The sequence below is a fragment of the Sinocyclocheilus anshuiensis genome, unplaced genomic scaffold, assembly GCF_001515605.1.
Source record: "Sinocyclocheilus anshuiensis isolate Anshui unplaced genomic scaffold, SAMN03320099.WGS_v1.1 scaffold140, whole genome shotgun sequence".
Taxonomy (NCBI): Eukaryota; Metazoa; Chordata; class Actinopteri; order Cypriniformes; family Cyprinidae; genus Sinocyclocheilus; species Sinocyclocheilus anshuiensis.
The window spans coordinates 282,765-298,323 of NW_015554147.1; the positions used below are offsets into that span (position 1 = coordinate 282,765).

The following is a 15,559-nucleotide window of genomic DNA, read 5'->3' on the forward strand; positions in this document are numbered from 1 at the left end:
TCTTTTTTTTTTTTTTTTTTTACAGTGGCACACATATCTTTAGCCAACTAGAAATGTGCATTTGTGACGTTTTGTGTGTTTAGTTGAGGATGTGTGGTTTGGAGAAATATTTTCCCTTAATAATAATAATAATAATAATAAAAACAAGTTCACCCTTATTTCAGACAGCTCATTAACTCAGAATTATCTTAAACAAACAAGCACATACATACATAACATAGTTAGTTAGTTAGGTAACCATTGAAATGGCTGTTGGCAGGTTTTAGAGCTTCCACACTTGGGCCAAGTGGACACAGCAAGCTGATGCCGATTAATTGGTCTGACCTATCAGCCTATCACTGATAACATCACCTAATTAATATCAATGAGACAAGCTGATAAGGTTTCTAATGTGTTGTTCCAGATTGTTCCTGCGCCCTTGGGTCAGGTCCACTCTGTAAGATGACCCATGTAACCTTCTGCTTGAACTCCCTTGTGCAGCATAATTCAGTGCCTTGGCGTTGGCGCATGTGCCACACTTATATGCCAATTAGCACGGTGAAATGTCCCATCATTCATCACCCAGCAAATTCCCATGAACGCATGTGTATGTAAACGTGAACAATACCGACACCACCAACAATGTTGGACACAGTGGATGAGCAAGTTGTGTGTTACAGTTGAAAATGGAGGAATTATGCAGCAAAAAACAGAGAGATAAATGTGGCAATTTGTTCAGTAATTAGGCTGCGAAAGCTGGGAAAGGAAAACATGTCACCGGACTTCAGCTGTGGTGGATTAATAGCTGGCAATGCCCAGGGTGCACTGCCTCTGTGGACCGGGGTGGGTTTTAATGAGAAAGGACAAGAGAGAGAGAGAGAGAGAGAGAGAGAGAGAAAGAGAGGAAAGCGCTGAGCATTCTGGGCTATTCAGGGTATCAAAGGACACATATACAGCAGCCAACTCTGTGAAGAGGGACTCATGGATGGCGCTAAGGTCTTCTTGAGGCATTTTTTTATTAGTAATTGATATACTGAGACTGGAAGTAGAATGAAAGAGAAGAAAAGGAGGGGATGAAATGAGGAAAATGGGGATTGAGAAAGGAAAAGATGAGGTACAAGAAAGTGAGAACAGGAAGGAGGTTCTGGTTTGGTGCTTGTCGGTACTAAAGTTGTCAGCAAGGTGTAAAGTGGTGGTGTTATTGGTTGCTATGCCATTGCTAAAGGGTTCTGAGTGATGTTTGCTAGGTGGTTATTTACTGGCCTGAATCAAAATAGCCCACCCCATGTCATTATGTGTGTGTCTCATTGATGTGAATCATATCGTGTCAGAGTTATTATAGTTAAAGAGATCACCCAAAAATGAAAATTTATTCAAAAAGGAAAAATTCATTTACTCATCCTCAAATTGTGGGTAAATGAGTTTCTTACTTCTGTTGAAACCAAACAGTTGACAGTATGGAAACAATTCTGTGGAAGTCAATGGCTGCTGTCAACAGTTTGGTTACCAACATTCTTGTTTATTATTATTATTATTGTGTTCTACATGTTCTACTATCTTCAGTTTTGGGCGAACTATCTAAAACCATTTAAAGAAAAAGACACTTGACACTTGAAATACATTTTAACTGAAATAAAATTGCATTTTAGGAAACGTCAAAACATGAACTGATTATGCATTGGTGTATTTTATCGTTATGCTGTTGTCAGTGTTTCATAAAAGCAAAGCTACTCAATGGTTACAGTGATTTTACCATGGTAAATGGTGTCATTAGGTATGATGCAAAGCAGAGCAATGACTACTAAAAGTTCAATTACAAAATGTATAACCATCACCAGCACACACCACTACGTCTATCCTCAGACAATTTCATGCAAAACAACTCATGGCTTGGGTTGTATTGTTTTTCAAATGTTTTTTGTCTTTAAGCAGAAGTCATCTGTTTTCTTCCTAAACTGTTCCTGTAATATTCATAACCTGGTTGAGGACAGGGCCTGTGAGACAGATTTCAGCCCAAAAACGTAGAAGGTATAATGTGTTTCCCTAAATGCTGACTGCTGCAAAGCAATCTGATAAGATCCAGCAGATAGAAGACGGGAGGAGAGATAGCTAAGGAAATATGTCACAATAAGCTGTCTGAAGATAAACTCTGAGTGTGACTGTTCTGCTCGCTTTATGATATATTTATGGTAAGAATCACTCTGGCATGTTTTGATAGCTGGGAAATTAACGCAAATCTGAAACTGAAAGTGAGTGTAGCTGTGTGAGAGAGAATGTGTGTAAGTAGTCACATCATATTTCAATGTGAAATCTGAAATAGGATTTATATTTCATATAGTCATGCTTAGCCAGACTTTGAGTTTCGGCATAAAGTCTGGCCCAAATAGTTGCTTATTTCAGCCAAGAATCACCCACTGTCTGGATGACACGTAAAGCGATCAGTCGCAGTTCCCAGTTTCGTTAAAGGAAAGGTCATCTTAAATAGTTTTTCTTTAAATATCAATAGCCAGCCAATCAGATTAGAGCTTCTCAGATCAAAACAGAGCTTTCCAATTTTGTGCAATTTGCATCAAACGGTTACTGAACAGACTGTGGCTGCTTTAAGGCTGAAACAAAATTTCTTAAAGTCTGTGTGAACCGGAAATTGCGACTGACTTGTTGCAAAGATTCAATGATCTTAAAGTATTTTAACGTATTTCAGAATGAAATGGAATATTTCATTGAGCATATTTAATTTGACTTGTTGCGAAGTTGACTCGACTTTACAGTATTTTAACGGTATTTCCGAATGAAATGCAATATTGAATGAAAAAAAAAACAGTGCAGGGTTTGGTTTTGGTGCGCCTCCTTGTCACAGCAGACCGATGGTTGGAGGGGAGGTGTTAAGGATATTCTGCCCAATCAGAGATTAAATGCAATTTGATTAAAGATTACAGAGACAAAACATATTTTTATATTATTAACTTGCACAAATTGTTCACCACAAGACTAGTAATATGCACTATCAAAGTAATAGGTTTCAGTTGATTTCATGCAAACTTTAATGCTAAAGTGTGTACTTTTTATGTTAAAATACTTTCTTGTAAGTAAAAAAAAAAAAAAAAAGTGCACATCCCAAAAATTGATATACTGAGACTGGAAGTAGAATGAAAGAGAAGAAAAGGAGGGGATGAAATGAGGAAAATGGGGATTGAGAAAGGAAAAGATGAGGTACAAGAAAGTGAGAACAGGAAGGAGGTTCTGGTTTGGTGCTTGTCGGTACTAAAGTTGTCAGCAAGGTGTAAAGTGGTGGTGTTATTGGTTGCTATGCCATTGCTAAAGGGTTCTGAGTGATGTTTGCTAGGTGGTTATTTACTGGCCTGAATCAAAATAGCCCACCCCATGTCATTATGTGTGTGTCTCATTGATGTGAATCATATCGTGTCAGAGTTATTATAGTTAAAGAGATCACCCAAAAATGAAAATTTATTCAAAAAGGAAAAATTCATTTACTCATCCTCAAATTGTGGGTAAATGAGTTTCTTACTTCTGTTGAAACCAAACAGTTGACAGTATGGAAACAATTCTGTGGAAGTCAATGGCTGCTGTCAACAGTTTGGTTACCAACATTCTTGTTTATTATTATTATTATTGTGTTCTACATGTTCTACTATCTTCAGTTTTGGGCGAACTATCTAAAACCATTTAAAGAAAAAGACACTTGACACTTGAAATACATTTTAACTGAAATAAAATTGCATTTTAGGAAACGTCAAAACATGAACTGATTATGCATTGGTGTATTTTATCGTTATGCTGTTGTCAGTGTTTCATAAAAGCAAAGCTACTCAATGGTTACAGTGATTTTACCATGGTAAATGGTGTCATTAGGTATGATGCAAAGCAGAGCAATGACTACTAAAAGTTCAATTACAAAATGTATAACCATCACCAGCACACACCACTACGTCTATCCTCAGACAATTTCATGCAAAACAACTCATGGCTTGGGTTGTATTGTTTTTCAAATGTTTTTTGTCTTTAAGCAGAAGTCATCTGTTTTCTTCCTAAACTGTTCCTGTAATATTCATAACCTGGTTGAGGACAGGGCCTGTGAGACAGATTTCAGCCCAAAAACGTAGAAGGTATAATGTGTTTCCCTAAATGCTGACTGCTGCAAAGCAATCTGATAAGATCCAGCAGATAGAAGACGGGAGGAGAGATAGCTAAGGAAATATGTCACAATAAGCTGTCTGAAGATAAACTCTGAGTGTGACTGTTCTGCTCGCTTTATGATATATTTATGGTAAGAATCACTCTGGCATGTTTTGATAGCTGGGAAATTAACGCAAATCTGAAACTGAAAGTGAGTGTAGCTGTGTGAGAGAGAATGTGTGTAAGTAGTCACATCATATTTCAATGTGAAATCTGAAATAGGATTTATATTTCATATAGTCATGCTTAGCCAGACTTTGAGTTTCGGCATAAAGTCTGGCCCAAATAGTTGCTTATTTCAGCCAAGAATCACCCACTGTCTGGATGACACGTAAAGCGATCAGTCGCAGTTCCCAGTTTCGTTAAAGGAAAGGTCATCTTAAATAGTTTTTCTTTAAATATTAATAGCCAGCCAATCAGATTAGAGCTTCTCAGATCAAAACAGAGCTTTCCAATTTTGTGCAATTTGCATCAAACGGTTACTGAACAGACTGTGGCTGCTTTAAGGCTGAAACAAAATTTCTTAAAGTCTGTGTGAACCGGAAATTGCGACTGACTTGTTGCAAAGATTCAATGATCTTAAAGTATTTTAACGTATTTCAGAATGAAATGGAATATTTCATTGAGCATATTTAATTTGACTTGTTGCGAAGTTGACTCGACTTTACAGTATTTTAACGGTATTTCCGAATGAAATGCAATATTGAATGAAAAAAAAAACAGTGCAGGGTTTGGTTTTGGTGCGCCTCCTTGTCACAGCAGACCGATGGTTGGAGGGGAGGTGTTAAGGATATTCTGCCCAATCAGAGATTAAATGCAATTTGATTAAAGATTACAGAGACAAAACATATTTTTATATTATTAACTTGCACAAATTGTTCACCACAAGACTAGTAATATGCACTATCAAAGTAATAGGTTTCAGTTGATTTCATGCAAACTTTAATGCTAAAGTGTGTACTTTTTATGTTAAAATACTTTCTTGTAAGTAAAAAAAAAAAAAAAAGTGCACATCCCAAAAAACCCAAAGGCTCAGGTGCAGGACAAAAAATAAGATCAATACAAACAAAGGTCAGTGTCTGACGAAGACCTGATGGTCGAAACGTTGTACCAATAAATTCCTTGGGAGCAGTCTTGTCAGTGTGCAGACAATTTTTTTGTTTTAGTAAAATACTTTCTTGTACCCTTATATACAGAGGAAATATTTTGCACGTTGACTGAAAAACGGAAACACTGTGGCACTTTCAAAACATTACTATGTTTGTTTAAGAATCCGACCAGCCTGACATAGCAACAGCGGCTCAACCAATAGCATGAGTTTGGGGCGTTTCTATGCATTTTATTGACCAGTGGCAGATCTTCGAAATCTTTGGGAAACCTGCAAAAACTTTTTTTTTGTTTGTTTTTTAATTCCATTTGGTGAAGCTAATGGTTCAGAAATTACACAAGTCACACAGACTCTGTGTTGTTCCCTATGCATTTTCACAAGGGCATTTGTGTAATATTTATGCATAACTTAAAATCAAAGTCAAAGTCAAAGTCACTTTTATTGTCACATCACCACAGCACATGTGCCTTGGTTAGTGAAATTCTTGGGAGCGTGCTCCAGACAGTGCAGAAACAATTTACATATAAACATACAGACCTCAACAGATGACAATGTGCAATATGCACATACATATAGTCAGTACACACAGTGTACTATTAGACATACTTACAGTTAGCACTACACATTATACACAGTATGTACATGCAGTTAGCAATACACATTTATACAGAGTATGTACACATTCTACATTATGTAGACATATATACACAAAATATGCGAAGGTGCAACAGATTATACATTAACTGGATACGCAAAATGTCATGGATGTGCATTGGATGGTATCCAGTGGTAGCAGATAGATTATTGTGTTTAAAAGCAGTGTGTATGTATAGTCCAGTATTGAACTGTCGGAGTTAAAGTGCAGTGTGTGGCCTACCGTATTGTGGGAGTAGGCTGTAGGGTGTATTAGTTCTGATTGTTCATTAGTCTGATAGCCTGAGGGAAAAAGCTATCCCTCCAACACGGCTGCCATGCTTGGCACCATCTTGAACCAGTATAATCAGTATAATCAGTATAATCGGTATAAAAGTCAGCTTTTATACCATGTAACAGACTTCCGCACATTTGTGATTGAACTGCAGCTAGTGCTTGTGTGTGTGTGCATCCATAGTTGTTCAGGATTGAAATGTTCTGCAACAGCGCGGTGATGACCTCCAGTGTAGCGCCCAGGGGACCCTTCAGAACACATTTGGTGTCTGCTCTCCACTTCTGCTGTGGCCGTCCCCTCTTATCTGTCACGCCGGCGCCCATGTCTCTCCCCATCACTGTCTTCTCCTCCACCCCACTCTGTAATCACACCATTCTTCTCTATCTTACCCTTTTCTCCCATTGTTTATCCTCTCGCTTTTCTAGCAACTCCTACTCTTTGAATGAGATAAATATTCGTACTATTTTTAGGGGCATTTGCAAATTAATTTGATCCACTTTTGAAAGTGAGTTAAATCATCAGTGTTGGTGTGCATGTTTGTGTTCACAATACAGTGTTATTTTAGTAACATTGATCCTATTCATTCATCATTGATACTATTATAGTTTTTAATTAATTATTTTTTTCCCCTGTTTTCATTTTAATTTTAGTTAAAGGTTTAGTAATTTTGTTGTGTTGTTGTCATGTAGTTTATATAAATATATATATATATATTTTTTTTTTTTTCTTTTCAGTTTTAGTTTTAGTTATGTTAGTACATTAACTTATATTAAATGAAAATAAGAAATGTTTCATTTTGCAACTAGCTGAAATGAAATCAGTTAATACTAATAATCACAATTAACAATTTATCCACATAGTAAACTATAGTCCATTAGCATAATCTCAAACTGCGTGCACTTTAAGAATTACATTTTAGAATGTTTAATTTTAGAATTATTATTAGGGGTTGTTAATATCTTCAGACATACTTAAAACAATGATTTCATTTTATGATATATTTACAGACATTTTAAAACATTGTCAGTATTTATTATAGAAATCTTAAAACAGAAATGCATAAAGGTGGCTAATATTGATGCTATTTTAGTTCTGTTTACTTCACGTCACAACAATCAAGTGAAGAAAGTCGGAATATACAATTTGGTCAAATTTGGCAAGTCTGAATATTACAAATTGGGTAATATCAAAATGGAGTCAACGTAGCAATAGGCTATTTATGTCACATTAATATAGAATTCAATTAATGTTCATTGACAGTTGTGTATAATGTGATGAGGCTCATCCAAATAGGATCAGAACTATGCTTATTATAATTCATCTTATAGTTCACAATGTTTATGCGTGGTCTGTTCTGCTCTGACTAAAACTTGGCCTAATTTCTACCATGCTTTCTACTCTCACCCTTTGTTGACCTGAATAAATGGTGCGTTTCATTGTTTGGATGTTTTATTGTACTAGCGAATAGACTGTTTCATGTCTCTTGCTTTGAGAACACTACCGTTAAAAGGTTTGAAAGGTTCTTATAAAGAACACCAACAATCAACCAGACCCTAAAAGACATGGCAGATTGGGTGTCATTGAGATGGAAGGAAGGGACTTGTTAAGTGGGAACAAGATGATCTGAATGTGTCTGGTCCCTGGGGAGGCATTGTTATACTGATCTCTGATAAGAAGCAAAGAGAACATCTGCCAAAGATTGTGACCTCTGTTGAGCTTTAGAAGAAGAACGGGGCAGGTCTAGACTCGCAGGGCAGCTGAACCATAAAGAGTCCAGAATTAGGACACTACAGTTAAAATGTGAGGGTAGCTGCATAGTAAGTCAGACTCCACACTTTTCTTGATCGGTTTGTCTTGGTCACTTGGGATCCAACTTCAGGTGCAGCAGCCCAGAACTGAAAGAGTGGCAGCAAAACAACACTCCCCCCCACCCCCCTCCATATGTGACAACTGTGCTTTTTGTCTTTGTTTGTTTTCACCATTTTAAATCACTCCCTCTTACCTGGGGCAACATTCATGCCTGTAAGGGCCCGTTCAGTCATTTTGTAGCATCACCCTTCACGTATGTTGGTTTGAGATGCACAGTTCTTGAAGTATGCTTGGTATGTTTGGTTTGTTTTAACACAATAGATTGAATCAGTCCTCATAGTCACAGTTGATCTACTGATATTACCCTACCATCGCAATCTTACCCAATGTGAGTTGGTGTTGTCTCCCAGCCAACTCTGTTTCCATATTATCTGTCTGTTTTTTCTCAGGTTGAATGGATCACTTCCCAACAACATTGAAATCAAGAACAACACCCTGTTCTTCAAAGGCCCGGTGACCTATGAGTTCGGCGGGACATACGTCTGCGACGCCACCAATAGCATTGGCACACGCTCTGGACTTGTAGAGGTCAACGTGACGGGTAAGTTGTGGATGTTTATCTGAGATACCGTGTGCGTGTGTTGGTACTGGGAAAGCTTTAACCTGGGCCCAGGCGATTGTAGCTCCAGAAATGTGAGTTGTATAGGAGTCGAACAATAAAAAGAGCTGTAAAAAGAGAATCCTTAATTTACAATTTCGATAAACACTCTTCATCAAACACATAGATACGGTGGCTACAAAAAGTATTTGAACACTTAAGCCAAGGGTTTTTGAACTTTTTGATGCGATGGAGCACTGATGATCGCTGAAGAATAAATACATTTAAAAAAATAAGTAATAATGAATGAATAAACAAGCAAACAAACTTTTTTTGCTAGTTCTTTGTTCTCGTTTTTCTCCAGAAAACTATATAAATTTTTATAATTAATTATAAAATTATATTCATTGTATAATATTTTATAATATATACATTTTTATATATATTTTATAAATGTATATTCTCCATAAATTATATTAATTTGTTGTATTATTACAGCCAGGACTGTCAACAAAATAAATACATTACAGTTAATTTCAAAATTGAAAAAAAGAAATAGCAATAAAATAAAATTGGATTATATTTAATTAATTTTATATTTAAACATTTGAAGTGTGGCTTTAGTGTCAGAATACTTTTTGTGCATGTTGAAGCCTGCACATGATTTTTCTTGCACTGCTGCATAAAGCAGACTTGACTTGACTTGATTTATGGAAATTGTCCTCCTACCTATCGGTACGACCTGACAGTGAAGAAGAAGAAATTGCTGTCATTTCCTTTTCTTTAATTTCTCACACTCACATCACACATCAGGCTATGCTGCCAGCAGCCACAATATTCACTCACACACAGACAGATGCCGAGATACAGAATAAAGCGCCTTGTCATTTTCTCCCCAAAATAAAATCACAGTTTTGTTGCCTCTTTAGTATTGATCACAGGCACTTTGCAACAAACTCACATTTCTCCAAGCTACTTTCGCCTCCCACATCTTCTCCGTCTTCTCCGCCTTTATTTGGGTGAAAACAAGAACTACAAACGAAAACAGAGCCAAACTGGAGCCGTTCCTCTGCCTTCACTCTAATTGTCATATCAAAGACGTTTAGTTCACTCCTCAAGCTTTGCAATACATTAAGAATAAAAGACAATAATGAAAGGAGGTGATGCTGCTCTACATTGCTGAGCAGAACCCCAAATTTGGTCCAATATTTGAAGAGATTGGAGGCTTCTGCAGTTTTGTTCTGATAAAAGCTTGTACGCCTCTCTCTTTGCTTTAACAGGGAGCTTCTAACTTGCAGAGCTTTGCATGCTGGAGTCGACAGCTCGGCTTTTCTCCGTCATTTCATTTATTTGTGTGCGTGGGGTGTGTTTGCATGTAAACTTTCAGACCTTCCTCGTCCCATCGCGTCTCAGCTGCCGTTTCTGGTGATGTAACGCGGCAGGTTTTGATGATACGCTCCGCAGGGATGGGCAAACCATTAATGGAAGTCTGAATGGCTGATATTGAATGAGGAGTGAATGAGGAGTGGTGAAAATATTCTGCAGGCAGAACATTTCTGCCACTGATATGTATAGAGCTCCTCTGCTTTGGAAGAGATTATGTTGATCGTTTTCAAAATGGCAATGCAGGAAATGGTGAGAGTTCAACAATAGGTCACGATGCGAGTTTAAAGGACGTTGGTACTTTGCAGTGGTACATTTTATTATTATATATATATATATATGTATGTATATGTATATATATATATATATATAACTATATATATATATAGTTATATATATATATATATATACATATACATATATATATATATATAAAAACTGAACGTACAAGCACAACAAACATTTATGGTACAAAACAAAACAACCCCTTACCTCCCTCCCCACCCTAGGGACTTAAATCATACCAACTATAACTATATACAGTATAACTATATATATATATAGATAAACATTATATAGTTTATCTATTGTATTTCACACAAGTCTCAACTTTTTCTCAGATGTTTCTCCAAGAGATATATTTTTGTTTATTGCAAGTAAAAGGCCTTTTAGTATAATTCTGAAACTGCCCACTTCAGGTCATGGTACATGTCTTTTTGCTGTAAAATCTTTGCTTATTTTTAACTTTCATTTTGTCAGTAATATTTCAAGACAAACACTTACTAGACTGAGGCAACTTACTTCATCGTATACAATATACAGTATATTTTGTCCCCCAAAGATGAAAAAGACAGAGCTTTGATCATAAAACTAAGCATTCAAATATCATCTTACTAAGATATATTATTTGTAGTGACAGCTGATATTAGTATGCATTTTATGTAATTAGTCTGCTATATATCTTATATCAGAATTGTATCTTATTTTTTTGGCTATATCAGCAACTATACCAAATTGCATATTTTTGCTCAGTTTGGGCCTCTGAATATTTTTCCCCCTCCTCGATTATAAGCTTCATATTGTCTTATATAATACTATATGAGCAATAAAAATCCTGATATATCAAATATGATACTCCAAAAATGCATTTTTTAACGATTACATTTTGGGGGGAAAAGAAATCAGACCATTATTTTACATTTCAGGCTTTACATGGTTACAAAAATAGACGTAGAAAACGAATGTTGGTAGTATACAGGTAGCTAATTTTATAGAATGGGAAATCATGGACTATTTTGAGATATTGTTGAGATCTCTTCTGAGCATGCAAGTGAGATTACTATAGTCATTTTCTTAGGGAACAAAAATGGGAAGCAGGAAACTTCCATTTTGTTTTTAGGAGAAGCAATCGAGCTATTAAATACATCTCATTTGTGAAACATTCCCATATGAGTTCATGTCCCCTCATTTCTGTACAGAAGGAAGTTTCTCTTCAATAAAAATCCTGATATATCAAATATGATACTCTAAAAATGCATTTTTTAACGATTACATTTTGGGGGGAAAATAAATCAGACCATTATTTTACATTTCAGGCTTTACATGGTTACAAAAATGGACGTAGAAAACGAATGTTGGTAGTATACAGGTAGCTAATTTTATAGAATGGGAAATCATGGACTATTTTGAGATATTGTTGAGATCTCTTCTGAGCATGCAAGTGAGATTACTATAGTCATTTTCTTAGGGAACAAAAATGGGAAGCAGGAAACTTCCATTTTGTTTTTAGGAGAAGCAATCGAGCTATTAAATACATCTCATTTGTGAAACATTCCCATATGAGTTCATGTCCCCTCATTTCTGTACAGAAGGAAGTTTCTCTTCAAAAAACTTAATTCTCATAAAGTTGCCCGTCTCCTCTCTCCTTCTCACCCTCCAAAGGTCACCAGCAGAACATGCACTGAAAGCCTTATTTGTTCTTATTTGGCAATGCCTGGGGATTGTTTCAGCATTGCATGTGCCCATTTGATGATAGATCCCTCCTCTAGGGCAAAGTCTATCCTTTGATGGATCATTCCATCCAGGGTCGTTGAACCTCTGTCTCTCTCTTTCTATGTTTGTGGGAGAGCTCACAGATATTGATTGAAGTATCAAAATTATTATTATTAAGAGAGATTGTTGGTGTGATGTGTTTCATATGCATGTAATTTTTCATTTTTGTGCAAGACAAACATAGGTAATATTTTTGTGGGCAGTGTAAACACTGTGGTGTTCAACATGTTGACTTCTGGCTCAACCAGTGGTGTGAGTTTGAGGCTACCTGGCTGACTGAACAATAAACGACTTGTTTTGTGATTTGCAATTTTGTCTGGTGCCACCAGTGGTGCATAAATGCAGTTTTAAATATTCTATACGCTGTGCTCATCTGCAGTGTTGAATCTTTCAGTTTCATCATGCCTTTTTTATGTGTTCATTATAGTTTTATTTTGTAGTCACAACTTCCATGGCAGCAGCTGTTCTCCCTTTACGACTCCATATTAATCTGATTCACATTCCTGGGAGTATTTCATTAATAACCGTGACTGAGATGTCCGGCCTACGCACAATGCATTGAGGACTGTAGTTGATGCAGAATCCTTTGTTTTAAAGTCAACATGAAATCAAAATTTACCCTATTTTACTTTCCTAATGCACATTCCTGGTCTTATTCTGCTTGTTTCTTCAGTCCAAAAATGTTTATAATTGTTGGACTCTAATATGTCAACAAAATGAAACAAGTATTTTAAACCTTACTTCATCCAATGTTCAGATTTTTGAAAATTAGAGCATATATAATTAGATAATGGCATATTTGCATATTTAAACATAACATTTCAGAAAATGTGCAATGCAAAACATTTTGCATTACTTAATGCATTCAATCAACCGGTAAAGTATGTATGTATGTATGTATGTATTTTATTTAAATTTTTTTTTTATATATTTACCTGGGTTGTTTTGCCTTCAACATGAAATCAAAATAGACTCTATTTGTTTTCTTAAAGGGGTCATATGTTGCGATTTCAATTTTTCCTTTCTCTTTGGAGTGTTACAAGCTCTTGGTGCATAAAGAAGATCTGTAAAGTTGTTCTTTTTAGCAGCATCATATGACCCCTTTAATACACATTACATATCTTATTGTGCTTGATTCATCAGTCCAAAAATGTTTGTAATTGTTTATCTAAATGTATTAACATGTTTTGCCTCTGAAATTAATTTTCTTTTTGGCTGACGTTTCGAATCTCTCTTACTTTTCGATCCTCCAACCGTCTGGTTCCATTCTGGTGTGCAACAGCTATTTCAATCAACGCCCGATGGATAAAATCAAGTTCTGCTCTACTAATTTTTATTGTTGAATATCTTGACTCAGGTTGCAGAAGTAAAATGGGATGCAAGCAGCTTGTGTTGACTTTAAAGTGAGATGGCATAATCGAATCGCAGTCAGTCCAGGATACAATGCGAACCCTCCTTGACTGTCTGTAAATCTTCACTGCCGCAGCTCTACAGTCCCTGTAGTTTTGTACCGCAGCCTGCATGGCCAAACGAGATGCTAATAAGGCTTTTCCATCTGTCCTTATCATGGCTAGAGGGAAACCTCTCCACGGAAGAGCACATATGGGCTATTACAGCCTCATTCTCATAGTAAGAGTGGAAGTGACACCTCTGGCAAAAGCAGCCCACTCAAACACTGTAAAACAGTGTTCTGCGCTCATTCAGTTCCGCACACATCGCCCCTGAAAGAGTGCGAGAACTGAAGCCTCCACGTGACCAGCTTCCCCAGTATCACAGCATCGGAGGAATGGCAAAGACAGCGTCTGTGCCAGAGGGGGCGCAGCTTACGCCGAGCAACACGTCTCTGCCGCGTTTTTTTGTGAAATGCGTAAGCGGTTGTCCATTGTTTCCCTGCCTGCACCTGGGAGAAGGAGAGGTTTGTGTGTGAAGCACGTGGCGAGGCTGGCACGCCTTTGCAGGAGCTTTCAACAGCTGCGAGACTGTGTGGAAGAGATGATACCATTGTGAAGATGAAGCTGTGGAGATCTCAAAGAGAGAGAATCTCAACTCTTCAGCAGCTGCACTCTCTTTCTCATCCGTGCTTTCTGTTTCTTTTGCGTTTGACCAACACGTTTTTTCCCTCTCTCTACCAGTGTTAATCCAGTCAGCAAACAATGTTCTGTCGTTGTTTCGTTGTTTTTGACAACATTAATTAAAGATGAGATGAAAGATTTGTCATAATAACAATAAAATGATTTTAAATGGAAAGATATCTTTTAAATTCATTTAAACGATTCAGTAATGTTCAATATCTTAAAGATAATAATGAATATATCTTAAGCATAATATCTTAAACATAAGTTTGCATTAATATCTACACTACTGGTCAAATGTTTAGAATAATTAAGATGTATGATCACCCAGGCTGCATTTATTTGATGAAAATAACACTAATACACTAGAAACAGTAATATTGTTAGCTATTATTAGAATTTAAAATAACTGTTTTATATGTCAATATATTTTAAACGTAATTTATTTCTGTGGTGGCAAAGCTGAATTTTCAGCATCCATGAATCCAGTCTTCAGTGTCACATGATCCTTCAGAAACCATTCTAATAAGAAACCATAAGATAACCATAAGAAACCATTCTGATTTGGTGTTTAATTATTAATTAATTTAATTTAATGTATTAATTATTAATAATCTCTAACTTGATTGGTTCTTTCTCCTAGTATGATCGTATTAAGTTATTATTATTATTATGATGATCAGTGTTTTTCTTTTTTTCAGGATTCTTTGATATAAACATATATTTACTGTCAATTCCAAACAATTTATTGCATCCTTTTTTTTTTTTTTTTTATAAAAATCAAATCTTTCTTTCCCCAAATTTTAAATGGTGGTGTATCACGGTTTCAACATTGTTAATAATAAGAAATGTTTCACCAAATCATATGACACTAAAGACTGGAGTAATGGTTGCTGAAAAATAAATTACAATAATGAAATATATTAAAATAGAAAACAGTTTTAAAATGTAGTAATATTTCATAATATGATAGTTGTTACTGTATTTTTGCTAGACGAATAAAACATTGTGTTGTTTAAATCAATAACTGTTTATACACTATAGTTAAACATTTGCACCATTTTTGCACATGACTTTAACTAAAATGTTTGTTTTGTTGACTGTAAAAATATGCCATGTGAGTCAGAGTGAAATGAACTAAACATATTTTGACTCAATTTAAGATGTCTTTTCAACAAAAAGACAAAAACTATGAGTAAAATTGCATTAAAATGAAGAGTCCCTTCTAATAGTCCCTCTATCTCTCTTTCTGTGGTCCCCCCCCCCCCCCCCCCCCCCCCCCTCTCTCTCTCTCTCTCTCTCTCTCTCTCTCCATGCTCTGCTTTAAATTTTAGGTCCCTCCTTGACTTTTACTCTTGAGTATCAATTCGTCTCGAATCATAACAAGCCGATAATAGTTATCTATTTAACCCTTCTTTTGTCTTTACAGTAAAAAA

The 15,559-nt window shown here is 36.1% G+C and overlaps 1 protein-coding gene across 8 annotated transcripts in view; it reads left to right on the forward strand.

Annotated features, from left to right (window-relative positions):
• Positions 1–15,559, forward strand: part of LOC107670612 (nectin-1-like) — a 249,801-nt gene that overhangs the window by 76,245 nt on the left and 157,997 nt on the right. For all 8 annotated transcript variants that reach the window (XM_016463255.1, XM_016463260.1, XM_016463256.1 and 5 more), the window contains exon 5: positions 8,468–8,619. In XM_016463255.1, coding sequence (XP_016318741.1) covers positions 8,468–8,619 — 152 coding nt within the window. The remainder of the gene's footprint in view (positions 1–8,467; positions 8,620–15,559) is intronic.